The following is a 24,591-nucleotide window of genomic DNA, read 5'->3' on the forward strand; positions in this document are numbered from 1 at the left end:
CGACCCCCCCCCCCCCCACTAAGTAGACCGATGACATTAAACGGATTATAGGTAATCGTTGGATGCATGTATCTTAACAAATTATAAATACCCTGTACAAATGTTCTAGAAACACACCATAGCTCGGCAGTGGGCGTGGGGCTCGCCGACCACGCTGACCACTCGCCCTAGCCGCCCACGCCGCCTCTTAGAGTAACGTGGTCACCAATGACGTGTTGGTACAGTTACCTCACAGAATTTAGCGCCGTAGGCCGGCGGCGGCGAGTCACAGAACCGGTGGCGGCTCCTCGTGCGCGTGGAGCAGCGCGCGGGCGCGGGGCACGCCGACCACGCCGACCACTCGCCCCAGCCGCCCGCGCCGCCTTCTGCCCACAACGTGTCATGAGATTCTGACTACTTAAGTTCTATATTGCATGGCACTGGGACTGGCCATATGGTCCAGATAACCAGGGTCTTTATTCTCAACCCCTCAAAATATGAATGAATGAATGATATTTTATTCATGAAAATGTAGGTTTAACATGATGGTACATATTATAGAATTGAGCCTTTATACATTTTACCATAACTGGTGTATGAATTATCTTAAATAATTAAATACATTTGAATGAAGAAAAAAAAGAATCTAAATTAATACAATGTCACAATTAGAAAATAATAAGTTAGAAAATGTCCATGTCCATAAAATAATCTTGAATGTCATAATAACTTTTTTTTAATAATAATTTATAAATTTTACATTTAAATATTGACCAGGGCATCTCTTTTAGACTATGAGGAAGTTCATTATATATTTTTATTGCCATACAAAAAGAACTCTTGGCATATATTGTCAATTTTGTGGGGGGTCTAACCAATTTATTTTTGCGGCATGTTCTCACATTAGCGTTGTTGGTGTGAACAGAGAATAGATTAAATAAAATCAGTTGACAAAATGTCATTCACATACTGTAATACAAATTACGACTGTCATCTGGTGCTTACTGGTGGATATCGCATAGTATGTAGATGATACTTTGTCAATTGACTTTATATCCATTTCAATAGGTTGATAATAAAGACCATAATAGACCAGGCTAGGCCTGCGTAATTTTATACAAGTTGCAAGTGTATCAATGATCCAGGCAAGTGTGGAATCGTACAGGTTCTGTAGTAATCTAGTGCTTGTAAACTAAGCCTAATTAAAATAAATGAAAATATATTTTTTTTAACCATCCACAAAACGCGCGTAAATAGGTACTCATAATATTAGATTACTAAGTAACAAACTATTAAAGTGAAATCAACAGCTCAACGCTAAAGTGGCCGAACTCACCGCCCAGAGGTCGTGGTTCCTATTCCGCTTGCTGGACTTTTGTCGTACCAACTCTTAACACAGACTCTTCCAACTTTTTGAAGAGGAATGGGAATGGTCATATCACTTTAAAAATATGCCAAATAAAATTATCATGATAAAAATAGGCGTAGCCAATGTTAGTTACATCTTTTTTAAAAAACAAAAAATAAGAATATTTGTCATATCTTTTATAATATGGTCAATATTCCCATTCCCCTCCAACTAGTCAGGAAGACTGTGCCAGGAGTGGGTACGACAATAGACCAACGCGGCGGGGATCGAACCACCACTCATCGTGATGAGTCCGACCGCTCTTACCGTTGAGCTATTAAGGCTGTAATTGACAGGCATGACTTATTCTTGCGACTGACTCAGCTACTTACCCGACAGAGGCAGAGTGGGGAGGCAGTCCATCCTCACGTCGGCCACGGCGCCGGTGACCGCCTGCGAGACGTACACGAAGCAGTACTCGGGATAGCGCTCGCTGAACAGTCGGCAGTCGAACGAGGCTGTGTGCTGGCCCCTGGGAACAGTATTAACAAGTTGCACTAACAAGTTGAGAACAGTAGTTGGCCTAATAACAGGCCAGTGTCCGCTAAACAAACACCTTTCAATTCTAGGTATGACAGTCCTCTGTGCAGAGCCTGCAATCAAGGAAAACGAGACACCGCTACAGGTTATGCTCAGTTGCAGAGGCGTAACACATTAGTTCCTCAGCGACACTCCATGAGGCTATCGGCGACCTGGGCGGCCTGCTAAGCTTCTGGAGCGAGCTCGGCTGGATGGAGTGAATTCAGCAGGAACCTACTAACATTTCCTATCTTATAAATGGTGCTGCGATGTTCAGACATCTATTACCCACATCGTGCAACGAGGCCGTACCACTTAAGACAAGTTTCCAGCAGCTTATCTCCGATGTCACGGAAACTGATCCTATTGCGGATGTGCTCGCTACGTTGTCGGTCACATGTGACGTTACACATCCATCGTAGCATGTTCATCGCAGTGACTCGGAGTTTCTGCATCCTCATCGAGAGGGCAAGGAATACGTCCTACCAAGAGTCTCCATAAGTTCGTATCTTAAACTTTCTCTTATTTCTCTCCGAACCATTATTGTGCGGAGCATGTTCTCGCATTTGTCCTCGTCTTTGCTAACTGATATGTGAGCAACAAGAGTTTGCGCATTCAACTCTCCCGTTCCCTGGGTTTCTGATCTGGCGTCTGACTAGGCATTCAAAATCGTATGTTAAGCCTGTGCCTGTCATTGCGTCGGTAACCGTACCTTTCAGACTGCAACACAGCACTGCTCAAGCAGCATGGCTACGTCCCGACCAGTCCGCCTTACCTCCGCACCCTCGTCTCGGCGAAGTAGCGCAGCCGGTCGGCGTCTCGGCCGAACACGCGCACTCTGTCGGAGCCCTCCAGCACGCACTCGGGGTACTGGAACAGCACGCGCACGCCGTCCCCGCACGGGAACACCGACCCGCCGTGCACGTTCAGCACGAACTGCTCCGACCAGTCCGCCTTGAACAAATAAATAAATGTATCTAGACAACACACACATCTACGAGTATCTAGCTCTAAAGTAAGCTGAGTCTGTTATGGGTGTGGCTGATCCACGCTCATTCATGCACCCATGCTCAACATATATGTCCCAGTTGTAGGAAAACGCCATGGCCGTGGATACAAAAAGCAGGAAAATATCATTAAAAACTTCAGCGCACAGCCTCATCCTCATTTCATCATTATCAATCCATATTCGGCTCACTGCTGAGCTCAAGTTTCCTCTCAGAATGACAGGGGTTAGTCCAATAGACCACCACGCTGGCCCAATGCGGATTGGCAGACTTGACACACGCAGAAAATCAAGAAAATTCTCTGATATGCAATTTCCTAAAATGCACACAACTGAAAAGTTGGAGACGCATGCCCCGGACCGGATTCGAACCCACACCCTTCGGAATAGGAGGCAGAGGTCCACTGGGCTATCACATCTACGAATATCTAGCTCTAAAGTAAGCTTAGTCTGTTAAGGGTATAGCTCATCCACGCTCATTCATGCACCCATGCTCAACATATATTTCCCAGGTTTAGGAAAAACGCTATGGCCGTGGATACAAAAAGCAGGATTGCAGAAAATGCATGGCTATCATTAAAGACTTTAGCGCACAGCCTCATCATCATTTCATCATTATCAATCCATATTCAGCTCACTGCTGAGCTCGAGTCTCCTCTCAGAATGACAGAGGTTTGGCCAATAGTCGACCACGCTGGCCCAATGCGGATTGGCAGACTTTACACACGCAGAGAATCAAGAAAATTATCTGATATGCCGGTTTCCTCACGATGTTTTTCTTCACCGTTTGAGACATGTGATATTTAATTTCTTAAATGCACACAACTGAAATGTTGGAGGTGCATGCCCTGGACCGGATTCGAACCCACGCCCTCCGAATTAGAAGGCGGAGGTCATATCCACTGGGCTGTCACATCTACGAGTATCTAGCCCTAAAGTAAGCTTAGTCTGATGAGCTACACCCTCATTCATGCACCCATGCTCAACATATATGTCCCAGTTGTAGGAAAAACGCCATGGCCGTGGATACAAAAAGCAGGATTGCACAAAATGTATTGCTATCATTAAAGACTTCAGCGCACAGCCTTTTATCTTGTGGAAAAGATGAAGAGCTTAAATATAATGCTAACGATGCTTCACGTTATTATAACCAAACTTCGCTGCACTTCAACCGAGAATCTAATAAGGTAACTCAAAAATTACTGTCTGTATGATATACGCGTTGGTATATTACAGTAGCAGGTCCGACAGACGTTGACCTACTTAAGATTATTCTTGAAAAGTATATGATTGCTTATTCATTTTAATAAAATAAGATCTCTACCATAGGATTACACATATGTATAGATTTTTATTTAGACGGTTGAGGGTTTGGACCCTTGATACGCTACCAAAGTCACCACACTTTTTAAATGGCTACAGTATTTACTTGCGAGTATTTAGTAGCACCATAGGCTAACAAATTTTCAGCTTCCCTAAAGTGAGGTAAGTCTGCCCATCGCAGGCTTATCGTACTACTGCGATATTTTACTGGACGACAGTAAAGTTACAGAACCTTAATTTTAAGGTCGTGAGTGCTCTCTCTAGTTTCTACTGAAAACATAAAGTTCCTTTTGAAGTTATTGTCGAAGTTTTCACTTAAATTTTATATGCAGAATTTTTTACGAGCTTTCCGCTACCGACAGTGGCTGGGTTTTAGAGATCTGTAGTCAAAGTACTAACCATTTCCTCATATTATTAGTTTATGTGTGTACCTACATGATTTTCTAACGCTAGCCACTCACCATCTGATATGCCCACATGCCTGCAGCGCTTACGGTTTGAAGTCAGATAAAACTGATCGTGTGTTAGTCGCGAGCGGCATGCGCTACAGGCATGTAAGCTTACTTGATCGTCAGTGGCTGACATTAATCCAGGGGCTTCGGACGTAGGTCCTAGTTGAGTTCTAGGTCGGCCAATGAAATATTGAACTTATCATTCTTCCACAAAATTCTAACAGCTGCTCGGAGTTTATAATTTGTAAGGAGAACATACCCAACGCGTTGCTTCGATGTGGATTGACGGGTTTGGGGTGATAATGATTAATTCTATAACGACCTATATCAGATATTAATTATAGTAACCATACCCGACAACTTACAGTGCTAAAAACCACGAACTTTCCAGCTCCGGCCTTATAAATTTTACTAAAAATTCCTTAAACAAAGGAAAATTCAGTATTTCATAGCCTGGCCCAGAACTCGACCTCGTGATTCGAAGCTAAAAAGGCTAACCACTGGACCCACGAGGTACTCGTAATCCACTAAAACTAAAACATAAAACGTACAATAAATTCGACCCAGTTATTGTATTGTTGAACTGAATATAAAACAACATAATAATAATCGTAAACACAAATCATGAATTATGTTCTTTTCACGTAAAACAGGAATCGATTGACAAGTAATCCGGAACAGCGATAAAACGTTCCACATCAAATAAAGAATGGAATATTTTACGATGAACAGACGGTCAAAGGGTTTTGCACCCTGCCCGCGACAGGGTTGGCACCGGAGATTATTAAACTTGTGTGGAATTCTAGAAAGTTCTGGAATGTTTCCTAACTCACGAATATTCTGCATGTTTCTACTTCATTTCTACTGGTATAGTAACACGTTTAGGCAATCCTCTCTTGAATTTTATATGCAGAATAATCTATTAAGATTATAATGATTAAGATGATGATACTTACTTAAATAAAATTATGTCTATATATTTTGTATTTAAAAATATATAATGATTACATCACATCTTAAAAGCCAGCGTTTAAATATCTATTACGTGTGTTTTTTATTAATTTTACAAAAGCGAAAGTCTATATGGATGGGGAATAGACATAATATGTTACACTTTCACGCAAAAACTACTGTATGGATTTGGCTGAAATTTTAAATAATGATTATACCCTGGATAAATACAAACTATTTTTATCCAGAAAAAAAACATGCCTTTTTTGGAAATAACTGAATTTAATGAGGCTAAGTCGCGGGCATCCGGTAGTTATCAGTAATCATTTTAATTAATAACATATAAATCCAGGGCATGCACCTCCAACCTTTCAGTTGTGTACATTTAAAAAAATTAAATATCACGTGTCTCAAACAGTGAAGGAAAACATCGTGAGGAAACCTGCATACCAGAGAATTTTCTTAATTCTTTGCGTGTGTGAAGTCTGCCAATTGGGACAGTGTGGTTGACTATTGGCCTAATCCGTTCTCATTCTGAGAGAAGACAGCTCAGTAGTAAGCTGAATATGGGTTGATAATGATGATGATGAAGAGTTTTCTTTCGTTTTTCTTTCTTTCTAGTTATATCTAAAAGTGACAACCCTGTACAACTATAAACATACAAGCCCATGAATCTAAATAAACGTACATCACCCAAGTTTTTGTAGTGGGCCGGCATGGGCCACGCGATTCACAGTAAATAAAACCCACCCATATTCATGTATGTAGATTATATGGGTTTTTACTCCATTCAGTTTGCAGCGGCGGAGAAAATATTTCAACAGAATATTTTATAGTGACAGCCTCACGGACTTGCGTGTTGAACATGGGTAAGTTATGCTTCATGCCATGTTCATAAGTAGGTAAGTCCTTTAGCATTACCTACGACCCAACGTGCACCATAAATTGCCTAGTTGGTACAGTTATGTGCGGCAGCGGGCGGATTAGGTATAATATGGTTGTAGGTTCGAATGCTGGATTGGATTTTTATATATTACTAGCAGACGTAGCACCTGGTGGTCCAATTCCCGTAGCAATACAGGGATATATAGCCTAGCCTAGCCGAGACATGGGCTATCTAACACTGAAAGAATTTTTCAAATCGGACCAGTAGTTCCTGAGATTAGCGCGTTCAAACAAACAAACTCTTCAGCTTTATAATATAAGTATAGATTGAGATGAGATTCCCAGTTTCATCACAATTGGATGAAATATGGCATACACACTACTTCGTACCCAAAATGCGCCATACAAAATTACCAACTGTACAAAAGCAAAAATAAATTAAATTAAAGCGTCAAGGCCAAGTAGGATAGTAAGTTATAGAAAGAAAATATAGACTGAATAATGAGCTCAAGATTAAACTTCAATCTTGTGTTATTTTGCTATGAATACATATAAATATAATTAAAATGAAGTATGTCTATGGTTTTGAAATAACTGTGTTAACAAGTGCTTATAGTTATTTACACGATACCATAATGGAAACAAGCTTTTTTTGATTTTTTATCTCTCTGTCTTGAACATGTTTATTTGTACGGACTAATTTTTGCAACGGCTGAACCGGCGGTATAAATAATTAATATAAATCAATAAACAAACCAAGGAAATACTACATGTATAGAATAAGTGTTTATACATCACTTTATGTTCCGCGTTTAACATAACACGTCCAATACTTGTACGCACAAGCCATTATCACGTAAATTAATCTAGTAATTGTATAGAATCATTTAGTATATAAGGTCTTAAGTATTGTAAATATTTATGCCATTATAGTATAATACACAACCGTGTGGTTTTACTTATACCAAAACACGCAAGGTTGGTTAGCCCGAAGGCCAATCGTAATAGTTTCCAGGACAAAAAATGCCCGAAAAATCTCCCGCGGTATTTGTAAAAAACTGAATTTCACATAAATATAGATATGCTGGTACCTTTATGAAGGCCACGGCCAAGTCCTGGGGCCCCGCAGACGAGGCCGGGCGCAGCGTCAGCGCGTAGTCCCCGGCCTGGCCGAACAGCTCGCAGCGCAGCGTCATCGTGCGCCGCCCGGGGAAACCATGCACCTGGGGATGGCAACACCTTCAGATACTCCAACTTAAGTTTTTTTTTTATTATTCTTTACAAGTTAGCCCTTCACTACAATCACACCAAGGTAAGTGATGATGCAGTCTAAGATGGTACCGGGCTAACTTATTAGGAGGAGGATGAAAATCCACACCCCTTTCGGTTTCTACACGACATCGTACCGGAACGCTATATCGCTTGACGGTACGTCTTTGTCGGTAGGGTGGTAACTAGCCACGAGGTCGAAGCCTCCCACCAGCCAGTTGATAACACCAGCCAGGTTGTTATCAACCCATATTCGGCTCACTGATGAGCTCGAGTCTCATCTTAGAATGAGAGGGGTGAGGCCAATAGTCCACCACGCTGGCCCAATGCTGCTTGGCAGACTTCACACACGCAGAGAATTAAGAAAATTCTCAGGTATGCAGGTTTCCTCACGATGTTTTTCCTTCATGGTATACGACGCGTGATATTTAATTTCTTATAATGCACACAACTGAAAAGTTGGAGGTGCATGCTCCGGACCGGATTCGAACCCACACCCTCCAGAATCGGAGGCAGAAGTCATATCCACTGGGCGGTGGATTTACAAAACGGAGGTCCTGAGTTTGATCCCAGGCTGGGCCGATTGAGGTTTTCTTAATTGGTCTAGGTCTGGCTAGTCTAGGGCTAGTTACCACCCTACCGACAAAGACATACCGCCAAGCGATTTGCGTTCCGGTACGATGTCGTGTAGAACCCGAAAAGGGTGTGAATTTACATCCTCCTAACAATAAGTTAGTCCGCTTCCATCTAAGATTGCATCATCACTTACCATCAGATGAGTTTGTAGTCAAGAGCTAACTTGTGAAGAATAAAAAAAAACTGACCCCTTTTTTTCTTGTATAAAGTGGTAATAAGTAGATACAGTGTTAAATTAAGTGAAACTGATTAACCGAGTGATTTAATAAATCACCAGAGTGTGAGTGAACATAAACAATAATAAACATATTATATGTGATACTCGGAAACGGTATCTAACGCATAACTCATATGTTAGGAAAATCGACAAAACGTTGACTGTATGTCGATATTCTACAAGATTTATTTCAGAGATATATGTTGGAGCTATATTGTTATCCTCATCCTTTTACCTTATAATAAAACCTTACGTAGTCGATCTCACTTGGTCGCGTACATAATGGTTTACATCCTCGATATTGGAACGATTTAGAATACTCTTCCAGCTTCAGTTTTTCCTACCACCTCACCTAAATGATAGTCATTACTTAAAAATTACTTAAGTAATAACTAGTCTAGGATGAAAAGGTAAAAGGTAACTCGGGAAGGTAAATTGTTAGCTTAAGGCATAATTTGATCATTACAAAGTTACTTCGAGTATATCTATTGATCACTGCTGAGCACGAGTCTCCTTTCGGAATGAGAGGAGTTAGGCTAATAATCTACCACGCTCCCCAAATGCGGATTGGCAGACTTCACACACGTAGAGAATTTATTTCACGTAAAAAAATATCAGGTATGCAGGTTTCTTCACGATGATTTTCCTTCACCGTTTAAGACATGTGATACTTAATTTCTTAAATGCGTGGGTTCGAATCCGGTCCGTGGCATGCACCTCCAACTTTTCAGTTGTGTGCATTTTCAAAAATTAAATATCACGTGTCTCAAACGGTGAAGGAAAACATCGTGAGGAAATCTGCATACCAGAGAATTTTCTTAATTATCTGCGTGTGTGAAGTCTGCCAATCCGCATTGAGCCAGCGTGGTGGACTATTATCCTAACCTCATTCTGAGAGGAGACTCGAGCTCAGCAGTGAGCCGAATATGGGTTGATAATGAGGTAAGGTAATTACCTGCTCAGAATATAAGACCTGTGCATGTGAGCTGCTATTCTTCCCATCACACAGCACCGCACCGCCGCTGGAGTGTCCACAGTACAGCAGTTCCAACCAGAAGTCTTCCCCTGACTCAACCGGTGTGCACACCACTTTGGGGAACTCGAGTATCGCAGTCACTTGCCTCTCCGGGTAAGTCTGTATTTGCTCGGGCGTCACATCCAAGTTAGCGGTGGGCCAGAGCACGTCAAACTTCCACGACTTCACCGTGCTGTCACCTAAAAAAACACATCATCCTCAGACATTGCTATTTAAGGTTGTCTTGATTAAAATAGAAAATCAAAAAAACATACCACAACTTATTGTTTTGAAAAAAAAATTACAACTTTTTATGTATTTTTTTCAAATTTTGTTTGTGTCAAAGTTTTATTTAGACATCTTTAATCCAGTCCTTACAGTAGTAGATATCGCTGTAAAAATGGAGTAACTGCTCCCTTTTTCCCAACATTTCCCTTCACTGCTCTGCTCCTATTGATCGTAGCGTGATGAAAGTATACTGCTCAGAAGTATGAAGAACAATTGTACCAAGTTTCATTAAATCCGTCGAGTAATTTTGTTTCTATAACGAGCATACAGACAGACAAAAATTATACTGATTGCATTTTTGGCATCAGTCTCGATCAATTACCCCTTGATAGTTATTTTGGAATTATATTTCATGTACAGAATTGACCACTAAATCTAGCGTAGAATGTTATAACAAACATATTGGTACCAATATAACACGGGGGTTAAAAAATTAGGGCTATCTTGTGAACTACAGTTCGTTTCATATAGGATGGTGCGGGTGACAGTTCGTTTCACTCTTGAAAGTTTGCCGCAATTAACAATAATAGTACTCTTATCGCCGCGTTGCAACGGTACGGACGGCTTCAGTGTGCTCGTGGCGTTCGAGCAGTCCACATCTCTTGTTGTGTAATTCTTTATAGGTTACTTGGATAGGCGGGGGGAGTGACTTGACTGGAAAAGGGGAGAGTTTGTTAACAGTCAAAGGGTCCTTTAACCGTACACACAACGTTCACAAGTGCGTGACTTCACTCAAGGTCATTCTCTGCCATTCTAGGGTCTTATTTTGGTTTGTTTGATATGTTAATTAAGTTGTCCTGACAAATGTTGTGAATCATAACCTTTGTTCGACATTAGTTTTCTTATTTTTGCAAACACTTCTGAGTCTGCTAAAAGTAGATATTATGAACGTCATACAGGCGACTGTCACCGTACCCACGCTATCTGAAAAACACTGTTTCGCTGTCCGCCACTCACTTACCTGTTTCAATAATACTACCACCGCTCAAGTCCCGTTTCACTTTCACACCGTTCACTGTTATGTTGTCATAGTCGCGGAAAGAGTTCGCGATTATGTCTATGTAGTAGATTCCTCCCCGGGAGAAGTAGCCGCAGGGGAGAGTCATGCGGCTTTCGGAGTCTACCGCTAGAGGCATTGTGGCCAGAAGGGTCCTGCCTTCGTCGTCGTCGCGCGCGAGGCGAACCCGCAGGCCAGCGCCCGTGGACCCTCGGACGTAGACGTGGACGTCCCCGCCCAGCGCGACCAGGGTCGTGGGGATCTCCAGCCATATTTGGTTCAGGTCTGGACGATCGTCGTTCGTGTGCGGGTTCACGAAACTGGCGCCGCCTGTAAACAAATTGACAACTTGTTCATTTGGTTATAACGACATTGTTGGTGTTGTTCCTGGTTTTATCATGATTTTGGGTCAATTAAGAAGTAGGTGCGAGAGGATTACCAGCAAAATCTCTCTATAACTTGCTTAAAGACTTTGGCCTCTCTAGAAGTGCAGCTAGTTCTATATTAGAACGAGTATTCAAAGCTGCTCTAATAGGATCTTACCAAATTTGGATAGGTAGGGAGAACAACACGAGCAGAGAAGGGGAATGTTGATCGATCGTCAAGGAATTCCTTAACCCTACATCCAGCAGTCACAAGTCCTGGACTTTGCTTGGTGTTTTTCTCTCTACCACGCGATGAACCCGGTACCCGCACAGTGAATCCATGGAATGCTAAGATATTCATCTCTTAGTAATGTATATTTAACTTTGCTTAGGTCAGATTTTCGAAAACCTATCCTATAGCCGAAAACCTAAGCGCGACCAATTAGCACACATCATTCCGCTAGCAGAATGATGTGTGCGTAATTGGTCGCGTTAGAAACGCATAATACTAGCCACAAACGGTCAATTATTCTCACTCTCACAGTTTCTGTAACACCCACGACTATAATTGATCGTGTGTTGGTTACCGCGTACATAAATAGTATGCCGCGTGGGTACTACCTTCTGCTTTTCAGAAACGTGAGAATAATTGACTGTTTGTGGCTTGCATAACACTACACTTTTAAAATATAAATAACTAGCAGACGCCACGTACTTTCACCCGCGCATATCATGTTCCCGTACGAATATGGGGATAAAATACAGCGTATGTTCATCATTGATAATGTAAGATTATAATGGTAAAAGAATTTTTCAAATCGGTCTAGTAGTTTCAGACCAGAAAACAAATAAATCTTTGCTCCTTTATTAGTATAGCTAAATAATTACAACTATTTACTAAAATACTTTAAAAGTAATGTTTATTTTGAAACGTAACTCCAAGCGTTTCGGTATGATTGTATGCAGTGCACTTCATAGATGTACTAGTACAAAAGCACTGCCTACCCTAAGGACTAACAAACCAATATTGAACCACAGAATTAATGGTAGGACTAGGAATTTTCCAATTTTTTTCATTATAGTGCATGCCCTGGTTAAAAACCTTATTCACGTCACTGATATGTCTCCGCATTTGTTTTGAATTTGAATTAAAAACTTCCCTTCTCGTAAACAATGGAAAAGCAAATCTCATTTAGGTACAACAGACGAATGTCTTTACGTTTTCGAAGTAAAACCGCCATGATTATTGTAGCGTCGAGCGCGTTCGCCGACCAGTATGACAAGACCTTCAGCATCTCAAGCTCCCTTTGAAATCACTTAGAAAGTTGTGAGGGTCGCTGAAAAGTGGCGTGCCAAGTTGTTACGGCCGCTTCGGTTCAGTGTCTTTACGTAAATTAAGATGTTTTGACATTTATACCGGTACTAAAGCAAGCGCACAATACATTTCTTGTATTTATATATGGGTTATTCGCTAACTCGGCATTAACATCGACTGAGAGATAAAGTATGTTTTACATCATTATGTGATACAAACAACTATTTCGTGGCATATTATTGTCTTTCCTAACACTGTCGTAGTGTAAAGTTGTGAATTTTCATGTTTTTATTTCAGTACAAACTGGTATTAAATTAATTTAAGCCTCATTCGATTTTCATAAAACGGTTAAGGTGCCAAACTGAAATACTAAAGGTCTAGAGTTTGTATTGGAAGACGTATTAATTTCTGTTACAGGAGTTTCGTTTAATTAGATAAGCAAATAGTTAATATTTTTGAAGATAACTATGTCTATTCTTTTTTTCAAAAAATCATATTTGCTTCACTTAATTTTATTAAAAGTAACCTAAAAAACTTGCTTGGATGGCTTTTATATTTTTTTAAAACGTTATTTAATATTTTGTATATGTAATAAGTACTTACTGTACGCATAAACATCAATAAAATATACTATGTATTTTATTCAGAGAAAAATTCAAAGTTTTATCAACAAAACAAGTTGAGATGTAATCTAAAGCATAGCGTTTTTCATTTTATTTTTAAAATCGAAAACTCGCTGAGCTTATAATAGGTATATAAGATTAGAAAAATCGCAATGCGCGTTTACCTTACACGCAGACCTTAGCGAAAAGCTAAGATGGATGAGGTGTTTCGTTTGCGAAATAAATTTATTTTGCGCGTTTTGTAAAAATGCTTACAATAAGATTCAGAAGCTTTCCCCTGAAGGTGTTTTGGATCATGAATAATTAAAATATAATTCGCTAAGCTTGTTTTAATCCGCGTTTTAATAAAATTGTTACTTTATCTAATTTTCAGAGAAAAATTTTATTTAGTAGAATTAGCCCTCGACGTGGACTCTCAGCGTGGATTTTTTAATGGGCTTTAAATTTGGTTGCGCCTCAATAGCCCCATGGGACTCAACACCGTGACGTTAAATTTTTATCCACGCCTAGGATATAGGATTAATTTGTTGTACTCCTAATACTCCAAGTACAGTCTTAAGGGGGAATTCCAACTAATTAGGGGGGAATGGAATTGTTAATATTTAAAAGATATGGCAAAAGTTCTTTTGAAACAATTAGTGATGTTAACACAAACAGATGTGTGTGTGCGCTCATTGGAGTAGCTAAATTCGGTTAACTTTTTGCGGTGATTTTGTAGGCACGTAACATATCCAATAGTAGAAAATCTTTGTTCAATAACATCTGATAAATACAGAGTAAGACATTATCGCCCTAAGCCCAACCATCAGATCAGAGCAGCGTGCAATTAAGCTAACGCCCCTTTTACACGGCAGTCCAGTTTTTTGCAGGATCCCGTTTTCTGCCGGATCCCATTTTCTGCAGGATCCCGTTTGATGGCGAATTTGTTTAAACGTTCACACGAGCATCCCGCATGCGGGATCCTGGAAATTTCCGATCCGGTCAAATTGTGCCATTAGGTTTTGTCATACATAGATTAGAAAATGGATACGTAGTCCAGTAAAAGCGGGATTCCGTTTATTCACACATATATATTTCAATACCAGTGCTCATTGCTGTGATGTATTTTTGCCATATGTCATGTGAACACAGCGTGCAGTTCTCCTTCGGTTCGGTCCTACAAAACTGGACTGCCATGTGAAAGGGAAATAAATTGGGCTAGTAAATAGGCTGATAATGATGATAGACTATATTCGCCGGGTCTTGAAAGTTTAAAAAATACTTAAATATGAAAGCCCAAGAGTCCTGAGGTCATTAATCTCCGGGTCTGTTTCACACTCCATTAAAGGTAACTGATTCGCCAAGTTTCACGCCCTCGCCAACGTACCGCGGCGCTAACTTTATATTAATATTCATTTTCACTGCTTTCATAATTTAAGATAATGTGTGTCTAAAAAGGTAGGTGTTTCTCAATGATATTTTATACCAGAGATAGGGTACTAGCGCATCAAAATGTAGGCGGACAAATTTGTATTTATATTATTATAAGTTATTGTTATTTGTGAGTGTCATCGACATATTTTATGCCTGTATTTTTACAAAAATGAGAGCTATGCGGGTAAAACCGCGAGGCATAATTACTATACCATATAAGTCGTCTTTCCACCTAACCACTATATCCTGAACTAGATAGACTTTCAAAAGTAAACAAACTCAGTAAATATCTACTAAACATCATCATCATCATCATCATATCAGCCGATGGACGTCCACTGCAGGATATAGGCCTTTTGTAGGGACTTCCAAACATCACGATCCTGAGCCACCTGCATCCAGCGAATCCCTGCGACTCGCTTGATACCGTCAGTCCACCTGGTGAGGGGGTCGACCAACACTAACCAAAAAAAAAGAATATCGTTTGATAAACAAAGGAGAAAAAGTTTTATTTGACTCTAGCTATAGAGTATTTATGCTTCCATTAAAAAAAAAAACTCCCTTTCGCAATGCACACTCTCATCTCAACCAAAACTATAGGACAGAGCCGTCAGCCACCAGAACAAGAAAGACAATAAACTAGTAGTACATAAAAGACAAAACCCAACATTCCCCAAGCCGACTGGTCCTCGTGGGGAATTAGACCAATACCCTCCACCTACAAGAATACCAAACATGCTTCCATTAAAAATAATTAATTCTACTTAAACTTTTCCACCTTTTCATGGAAATTGTTTGACGGTACACGGCACGTAAATTTAATGATATTTATTGGCTTTATGCTTCAAATGGATTATTTTTCGTAAAAGTTTAATTTAGTTCAGGCGAACCTCCATTATGTTGTCTAATTATGATTGATTGCTGATATGTCTTGTTTTTTATTATTTTATTTTGATTTGTACAATTATAAAATTTCTTCACCAATCCAATCCAGGTTATTAGTCGTCAGGGTAAGCAATGTTTTTTAAGTAAGGGATTTTGATTATGAAGAGTGTGGATTTGACAAAAACTTCAAAGGTAAGAAAATGGTTTGTCTCTCATTGTAAGTACTTAGTATTTAAGTTTTTCCAATATACTTGGTAAAACTTTATAATATGTAGATAAAAACGAATGAATCTATAGTCTCGTTCAAAACTTAAAAGAATCGACAGCTGAAAACTTAAAAGAATCGACATCGGGAGTACGAAGTTTACCGGAGCTATTTCATGGCTTTAGTTTAGATCTTAAATTATTAACTGAAATTAATCAGAAAGTTTAACGTACCGATCCATGGTGAGTAAGGAATAGTATCAACTTGGAAGAGATAGAGAAACTAAGTATACCTCTCATTAGTTTCTGACACCTAAAACGCTTGGCGGGCACGTCTGCATTTTTTTTTATAATTTTGTATCTCGTTCCGTTAGCAAAAAGTTGTATAATATTGTACATTGCTGGTTTAGACCGACCTGCGACGATGAGCAGCCGCAGCAGAGCGGCGAGGTGCGCGCGGCGCATGCTGCGTCACCGCGCCATCAAGTCTTGCTGCTCATCATAGTAGCTGATCTGTAACAAACAAACAAAAATTTATAAATCCAAAGTATACGAACTTAATATATTGTTCGCAGAAAGTAATCGAAGAAAACGCGTCCGGTTAGGTATAACATAATTTTTCCGTATCTCGTAAAATGACTTCGACATGATTAATGTATTTTGTATAATTATCTTAGTTCTATAATAGAAAGGGTGCTTCTGGTGGGCTCTTACCAGGTTTGGCAGAGAGACCAACTTGGATGGATAAGGGAGTGTATCCTTAACCCTACACCACACCTGTTGGTCACAAGTAGGTACCGAGCGCTTTTTTTTAAGAACTTTGCTCGGAGTTTCTCTTTTTTTTTTATTGTTTACAAGTTAGCCCTTGACTACAATCTCACCTGATGGTAAGTGATGATGTAGTCTTAGATGGAAGCGGGCTAACTTGTAAGGAGGAGGATGAAAATCCACACCCCTTTCGGTTTCTACACGGCATCGTACCGGAACGCTAAATCGCTTGGCGGTACGGTTTTGCCGGTAGGGTGGTAACTAGCCACGGCCGAAGCCTTCCACCAGCCAGACCTGGACCAATTAAGAAAATCTCAATCTGCCCAGCCGGGGATCGAACCCAGGACCTCCGTTTTGTAAATCCACCGCGCATAACACTGCGCCACCGAGGTCGTCAATCTCTGCCATACAATAGACCCGGCATCCGCAAATTGTGAATTATAATTTCGTTTAACGTTGTTGATTTCATCTTTAAACGATGACTGAGTGATACAAAATATAATTATTTAAATAAATTTAATTAAAGTGATATATAATTATTTAAATGAATTGCTTAACACCAGCCGGTTCATGTTCGAAACTTTTCAGCCGTAATCAACCATGAAAATTTCTTTTCAGAAAAATATGCCCACTTTTAATAAAACCATAATATAATAATTGTAATGTATAAAGTTTTTGAGGGAAGCGTGAATGAACACAAAATACATTTTTTTTTAATTTTCATGTGAGATTACTCTAACAGATAGACATATCGGAGCACACGACTACCACTGAGGTCTAACGTAGTAAAAAAGTTGTCCCAAAGACCGTTTTGGAATCACTCACCATCAGGAGTGACCACGGGAAGCAATAACCCAATAACCTCAAAATGTGATCAATCGAGTTAAGCAGAAACCAACTAGAAGGGTTGATCAAACAGATATAAACTTTAACTTCACAAAGACAAACCTGACCTTCCGTTATCCCAAAGCCAATTGTATTGTAGTCGATTGACCCGGGAAACGTCTCTTGTTGAACATTCCGACTACACTATTTACACTATATTATGAGGCGATGGAGGGTCGATTGGACCTTTGAGATGGGGACACTATTAGATGGAGTAAATGTCTTCAGGATTTTCGGGTTATAGAACAAAATAACAAGCTTGGCTTACTATCTAGGGTGATATATTAAAGCTGAAGAGTTTGTTTGTTTATTTGGTTAAACCCTAATCTCATACTAAATCGAATTGAAAAATTATAATATTATTTATTTTGATAGAGTTCATTTATCTAGAAATAATATGTAATACTAATGTATAAGCTAATCGTAACATTAATGTAATGATGTAAACGTAGTTGCTTTAGTAGGTTGTAATAAAGGTTCTATCTATACCTAAAAGTGTCCACGCATCGTGAGCTTGTATATAAGATCACCTACCTACTTACGAACAACTAAATTTCGTACCACCCATATTATTTTTAAAGAATATTAGTTGTGTGTTTTAATAAAGTAACCTTGACCATTTTTGGCCCATGTATCTCATTTTGTTACATCGTTTTTTGACCAATTTTTTTATGTAGCCGGGTATCGCTTTTTAGTAATTTTGTATCATAAATATAAATATAGCCAGGTAAATGGTAGTTAAACTTTTAGATATAAAGTCTTGTCCACAGATTGTCTTAGTAAGTTCTGACAAAGGTAGGTACTGTACAAGTATTCACGCTTCGTGAGGTTGATCCTGCAAGGCCCGGACAACGGTCGACATCCCACACCTTCGTCACCATCCTTCAACCTTCAAGGGCGCCATTGTTCGCCGGACAAGTGACAGGCGTATGAATTAGCCTGAATTACGCCTTTGTTTGTACATGTGGAGTGCGGCACAATATTTCACTCATGAAATATTACTTACTAAATGGTAGAATTCGTGCCTTCGAATCGTGATGTTGGGAAGTCTCTACAAAGTCCTATGTCCTGCAGTGGACGTCCATCGGCTGATATGATGATGATGAAAAGCCATCGTTATTTCAATTAAGTATTCTTTAATTATCCTCTTAAAATTATTGACGTGAATACGTCTTTGAAATTGCTTCCACAGTGGATATTAATTCAAAAAACTAATGTAAAAAATCGGGGGATTCAGATTGCTGTTGCAGCTACCTAGACTATCATCTCCATCAAAAATTTAACTACAATAGAATACATTTACGGAAAGCAGAAAATACTGTTGGATAGCTGAAGAATTAAAGAGTTTTAGATCTTCTTTCCATTCCAATTTCCACGTGGTAAAATGGTCGTATGTGATCGTATGTGATATGTGGTCTTTTATGGCATGAACAATGTGGTCATTATTTTTTCATGTGTCAAGATTTTTTTTCTTTCTTTTCTAATACTCTAACGGATGGTGATCGAACACATAAACTCTTTGTGTTAAGTTTCAACCCTTTAACTGTCGAACCACTGAGGTTTATAATATATCTACTAGCAGACGCCGCGCGGTTTCGCCCGCGTGGTTCCCGTTCCCGTAAGAGTACGGAGATAAAATATAGACTATAGCGCTCGTGTATAGTGTAGCTTTACAACAGTGAAAGAATTTTTCAAATCGGTTCAGTAGTTTCAGAGCATATTCAATGCAAACAAACAATAAAATTTTTCCTTTTCAGATATTTGTAATATCAATCTAAAACATGCGTATATCACACGAAATTGAAAGCATGCAAATATTAACGCATGCCAAACTAATAGCATCAATGTTAATGGCCTAAGCCTGTCAGTAAATTTGCACTAAACTGTTAATAATTGACATAATCGTCAATTTAATGGCCGTCCAGCTAATGTCCATTTCATGTATAGGGAATAAACATGCCTCCCGTTTGACAAATTGCTAGGCGAGTGTAGCCTCAACGACTGTGTAGTAGCCTCAACGCCTTTGGAATATGAGGTCCCTGGATCGAGTTTTGGGTTATTTCTTTCAAAGTCCAAGTCAAAATTCATTTAGGTATTTCAATTAGGCTTGTTATTTACAACTATGTCTCGAAAAGCACGTTGAGCCGTCACAGTTTTTATCAATAACAATTATCAACTACTAGCTGACGCCATGCGGTTTCATCCAGAATTTTTGGGATGTTGCCCACAGTTTAAATATATAGGTACTGTTTGAGGGCAATAAAGATTATATCTAAAAAACTTTACGCTACGTTAACAAGCTACGAGTACGAATCCAGGAGGGATTTGAAATTAATCGGGATTATACCAACAAACATTCATAATTAAGCCTTTAGTATAGACCAGTTACTTTGTGTTATGGAAATGAATTCCAAAATTTAATTTCCATTAGTCAAAATTGAATTACCAAAATAGCACAAAGCCCATGCTACTCGTACAAATTAATCCATTTCAAGTTATACAAAACATTTTCAAATCAAAACGGTGTTGAATAGGAATGAAAATTCGTAACGGAATTGTGACGATTCGATCTAAATGAACAGTGCTCAATCGCATCAGCTCTATGCGACGAGTGGAGGGTGAAATACGAACGGGTGGGCACGCAAACTGTTGGTGAGTGACGTCAGCTAACAATGACGTCATAGAAGTGACGTAGTTTTAAATGTCATTACGATCAATATCTTGTACAAAAAGCCGACGCGCAGTGTGGGTCGATCCCCAACAGTAGACCTAGCATGCGTTTTTAACAACCCATGGTCAGCTCACTGTTGAACCCAACGCCCCGTTACTATTAGTCAGGCAGACGTCAGGAGAACTATTAGTCGAACGCCTCCCATTTTGAGAGGATACTCGTTACTCTTAAAATAAGAGGCGTTAGCTTAGTCCACCACGTATGCCAATCCGAAATATACATAAACTAGCGGACGCCCGCGACTTCGTCCGCGTAAAAATCGATGTCAACTTTCAACCCCTATTTCACATTCTATTTTGCAAGTTTTATAACTTATACCTAATAAATAGTCCACTTATCATTTTACATTTACAAATGTACCTAGAAAATTTACAAATACCTAGATAAATAGAAAAATTAAGGACTTTCCGTACAAACTTTCTACCCCTACTTCACCCATTTCTGATTTCGTTTTCGCGACAAAAAGTATCCTATTATCCTTGTACGTATTATGGTCTCAAATCGTCTTAAGTATCATTTGAATTCATTCTGTAGTTTCAGCGTGATGCCCGGTCAAAAAAAAGGCAAACAGACAGACAAAAAATAGAAAATAGGCTTCAGTATCGATCTCCAACCTCTACCCTACTCCTACCCTACCCGTACCCTAACTGTATCCTACCCCTACCCTACCCGTACCCTACCCTACCCATAATCTTCCCTTTCCCTACCCCTAGGATAGGGGTAGGCCCTACCCCTACCCTACCCCTAACCTAGGCATACACTCCCCTACCCTGCCCTACCCCACCCTACCCCTACCCTACCTTTACCCCTACCCTACCCTTACACAACCCCTACCCTACCTGTACCCTACCCTGCCCTATACCTTCCCTACCTTACCCCTACCCTTAGCAAAATCGGTCCAGCCCTATGAGCGTGGTGCGATGACAAAGAAAAATAGAGATTTTTATGCCAAAATTATAATCTTTGGATCTACTGGACCGATTTGAAAGATTGTTTTACCAATAGAAAACTACGTTATTTGCGAGTGTCATAGGCTATGTTTGATTCCCATATTCACAAAGGAACGGGAACTACGTAATTGAAAGCACGGGGCGTCATGTAACGGAATTTCTGCGTCTTTTAGAAATTTTGTATTATCTCCGAAACTATTTAACTAATTAACATACTATAAAGGGCAAATCTTATCTCCATAATATCCTTGTGATTATTAAATAATTTATTTTGATAAGAATTTAAGTTAAGTAGCATAAATAATGACGCAAACCTAAGTATATAAAATTTATAATTTTTTAAACACAAAAGGTACTATATCTGCTAATATATAGAAGATAGATATATGGTGTTGCGGACTTTTTTGTAGAACTTTTAAAGGTTCAAAAAGCCTCCATACATTTATTTTAATTTTACACAATGGTTAAGGCAGCGCATGCGAATAAGGAGGATTTTCGGTTCGACCTGTATGACAAAAACTGTGTTAACTCGGCGAATATATATCATACTAATATAAAATACACTCCCCGATAATGTAGCATTCTACTGGTGAAAGAATTTTTGAAATCGGACCAGTAGTTCCCAAGATTACCCCATTTAAAAAATGTGGCAAACTTACAAACTTACAAACTTTACCTCTTTATAATATTAGTATAGATTGTCGACTTATACTGAGTTGAAGCTGAGTAGTTGAAGCTGAGTTGAAGTTGAGCAGTTTTCCAAATTTTTCATTCACCTAGCTTGGGCAAAATGCAACAATACAACAATCATCTCATTTGTTTTTCCAACATAACTACACTGTGTTTGCACACAGTTGTATGAAGAGTTACATCAGGGGTGGATGAACAAATACCTCAAAGGCAACGCATTAGCAATGGCTACTGTGTTGACAATGGACGGCAATTACTTAACATCAAGTGACCCCACACGTTTGGCGAAAAAAAGCCTCAAAAGATCCACTGTTAAAGGATGGGATTCATTACCTAGTGATAAGTCCCCGCTGGACTATTGTCCTTTCCACACCCAGTAGCGTACTCTTCCTGAATGCAAAAAATGCTTAGCCTAACCTAAAAACTCATTATTAAGACGCACAGTGTCTATCCTATTTGAAACCCAGACTGCCACTGCCCACATTAACACTGTTTTTCCAATCAATAGGAAAGAATAAAAATAAATGGCAAATATTTTTTTGGAAAACAAAAAATCAAAATTTTTTGTACCGTTACTGTGTTTCGGTCTGGCTTGATTATGAGTGTAATTACAAATACCTATCTAAGTACTCGTAACGTACTCGTTGTTCGTTAACTTTAGATTCATTTTGATAAATCTATCACAATATACCTACCCCTCATCCAAGGGCTCGCAATATATTTTCGTAAGCCACTAAAATCAATAAACAGCGGAGTTCAGAGTGAAATATGTCGGCAACAAATCAACTTGATACCTACTTCTGACCGTTCCGTGGTCACTGCGGGGTAAAGCCGATCACTCAACAAACGACTACCAACAATACCCAAATATCCTTTGAGTCAGATAAATAGGCTAAATAGTCAGATAAATACTCGTAACTACTTCGTAAGTCCAATGGTTAACCTATGAGGTTACCTGAGTGCCTGTGTAAGTTTTCAATGTTTTCATACTGTGACGATCGCGTAAACTTAAACTCGATTTTTTAAGGAATTGAAACAGCGCCATCTAATGACACTAATGCATAACTGTTTCAATTTCTTCGAAATTCGCTTTTACGTTTACGTGATCGTCACAGTATGAATATATTAAACATTCCCACTGGGCACTCTGATCACGTCGTCCTTTGTTCCAGTACTGGTTTTTTCTTCTTTTTTTTTTATTCTTAATAAGCTTGCGCTTGACCTCAATCATCAAATCAAGCAATGATGAGGTATAGGTTGAAGCTTGCCTGGGGTCGGGTAAATTATTACTGATTTTTTTTTCAAAAATGCTCAGGCCAGAGTTGGGAAGTTGGTGGCGTTACACCCCTTGCTTTGAACTTAATTTGGGCCACGCTGGCCCAATGCGGGTTGGCAGACTTCACACACACAGAGAATTAAGAAAATTCTCTGGTATGCAGATTTCCTCACGATGTTTTTCCTTCACCGTTTGAGAAACGCGATATTAAATTTCTTAAAATGCTCACAACTGAAAAGTTGGAGGTGCATGTCATTGAACCCACAGCCTCCGGAATCGGACGCAGAGGTCAAATCCACTGGGCTATCACGGCTCGGTCCCGTTCATTATCATTGAAATCTGTGGCGGTAACATGCGACCAACCGACCACGATATAATATGTCATTAGTCGCATGTTAGGCGTACTGATAGTGGTCCTAAGGAATTTAAACTTAGGTGTTCATATCGACATGTTACGTGCCTACAAAATCATCGCAAAAAGTGATCCGAATTTAGCTACTCTACTGAACGCACACATGCATAATTTTATGTGCATGCATTTAGATAAGTACACATTGTTTTTACATTTGAACAAGGGGGCGTGGCTTGCGTACACCCGGGTGTGCGGAACATCGCAAGCGTGTCCGCGCATGTACTAGCAGTCTTGTTTTGTTCTGTGACAAAAGGAATAAATAATACTCAACTCTAAAGTACGGGTGACATATTTAATTTTTCACTAAATATTAAACAGCCATTTAGGCCACGCCCCTAGGTACGCTGGTTTCAATACAAAGAATTGACTCTTAAATCTGTGGTTTCAACCACAGAACAGACAACGCTAAAAGCTAACGCTTTAGCAATAGAAGTAGCAAGGGGGCGTGGCCCGCGTACACCCGGGTGTGCGGAACATCGCAAGCGTGTCCGCGCATGTACTAGCAGTCTTGTTTTGTTCTGTGACAAAAGGAATAAATAATACTCAACTCTAAAGTAAGGGTGACATATTTAATTTTTCACTAAATATTAAACAGCCATTTAGGCCACGCCCCTGGGTACGCTGGTTTCAATACAAAGAATTGACACTTTATAAATCTAGTTTCCTCTTATATCTGTGGTTTCAACGCACTAGTGGCATATCTAACAGTGTAATATTCTTTGACACCTATCTATGTATCTAAGGTAATATTTTTGTTCATAGCCCTAATTAATTTTAAGTCGGTTGATTTTTTTTTGAAACCACGGGTCGTCGACTAGTAGGATATACTCTTATGAAGCTAACACTATTAGTGATCATTATGTATCCTATAAAAAGCCTGGTGTTATAGTTAACCGTTAAAATGGGCTGTTATTGATAATGCAATTAATTGATTTTTTAAAACTTTTGCTGTAAGGGAAGGGTAACAGAATTTCAACTGGCAGATAAGATTTCTTACCTTCGTACTAGTTGTTCTGTCTCAGTTAAAATTTATTATTTGTTTAAGAGTGGTTCTTCAAAGTTGCTTTATATACAAATTTTTATAATTACACCTGTCATCACAATATTTTAGGAACCATAAATTATACAT

At 39.4% G+C, this 24,591-nt stretch overlaps 1 protein-coding gene across 4 annotated transcripts in view; it reads right to left on the reverse strand.

The window, feature by feature from the left end:
* Positions 1–24,591, reverse strand: part of LOC112044159 (uncharacterized) — a 232,269-nt gene that overhangs the window by 17,404 nt on the left and 190,274 nt on the right. For 2 of the 4 annotated variants that reach the window (XM_052884902.1, XM_052884899.1), the window contains exons 5-11: positions 16,167–16,263; positions 10,910–11,275; positions 9,601–9,860; positions 7,615–7,746; positions 2,682–2,860; positions 1,720–1,859; positions 229–365 (exon numbers count right to left, since the gene is read on the reverse strand). In XM_052884902.1, the coding sequence (XP_052740862.1) occupies positions 229–365; positions 1,720–1,859; positions 2,682–2,860; positions 7,615–7,746; positions 9,601–9,860; positions 10,910–11,275; positions 16,167–16,215 (1,263 nt within the window). In that variant the 5' untranslated portion in view covers positions 16,216–16,263. Of the gene's footprint in view, positions 1–228; positions 366–1,719; positions 1,860–2,681; positions 2,861–7,614; positions 7,747–9,600; positions 9,861–10,909; positions 11,276–16,166; positions 16,264–24,459; positions 24,512–24,591 lie in introns of those variants that run through there. The other 2 variants (XM_052884900.1, XM_052884901.1) reach the window with 2 other exon arrangements.

This window comes from Bicyclus anynana, chromosome 13 (assembly GCF_947172395.1).
Source record: "Bicyclus anynana chromosome 13, ilBicAnyn1.1, whole genome shotgun sequence".
Lineage (NCBI taxonomy): Eukaryota > Metazoa > Arthropoda > Insecta > Lepidoptera > Nymphalidae > Bicyclus > Bicyclus anynana.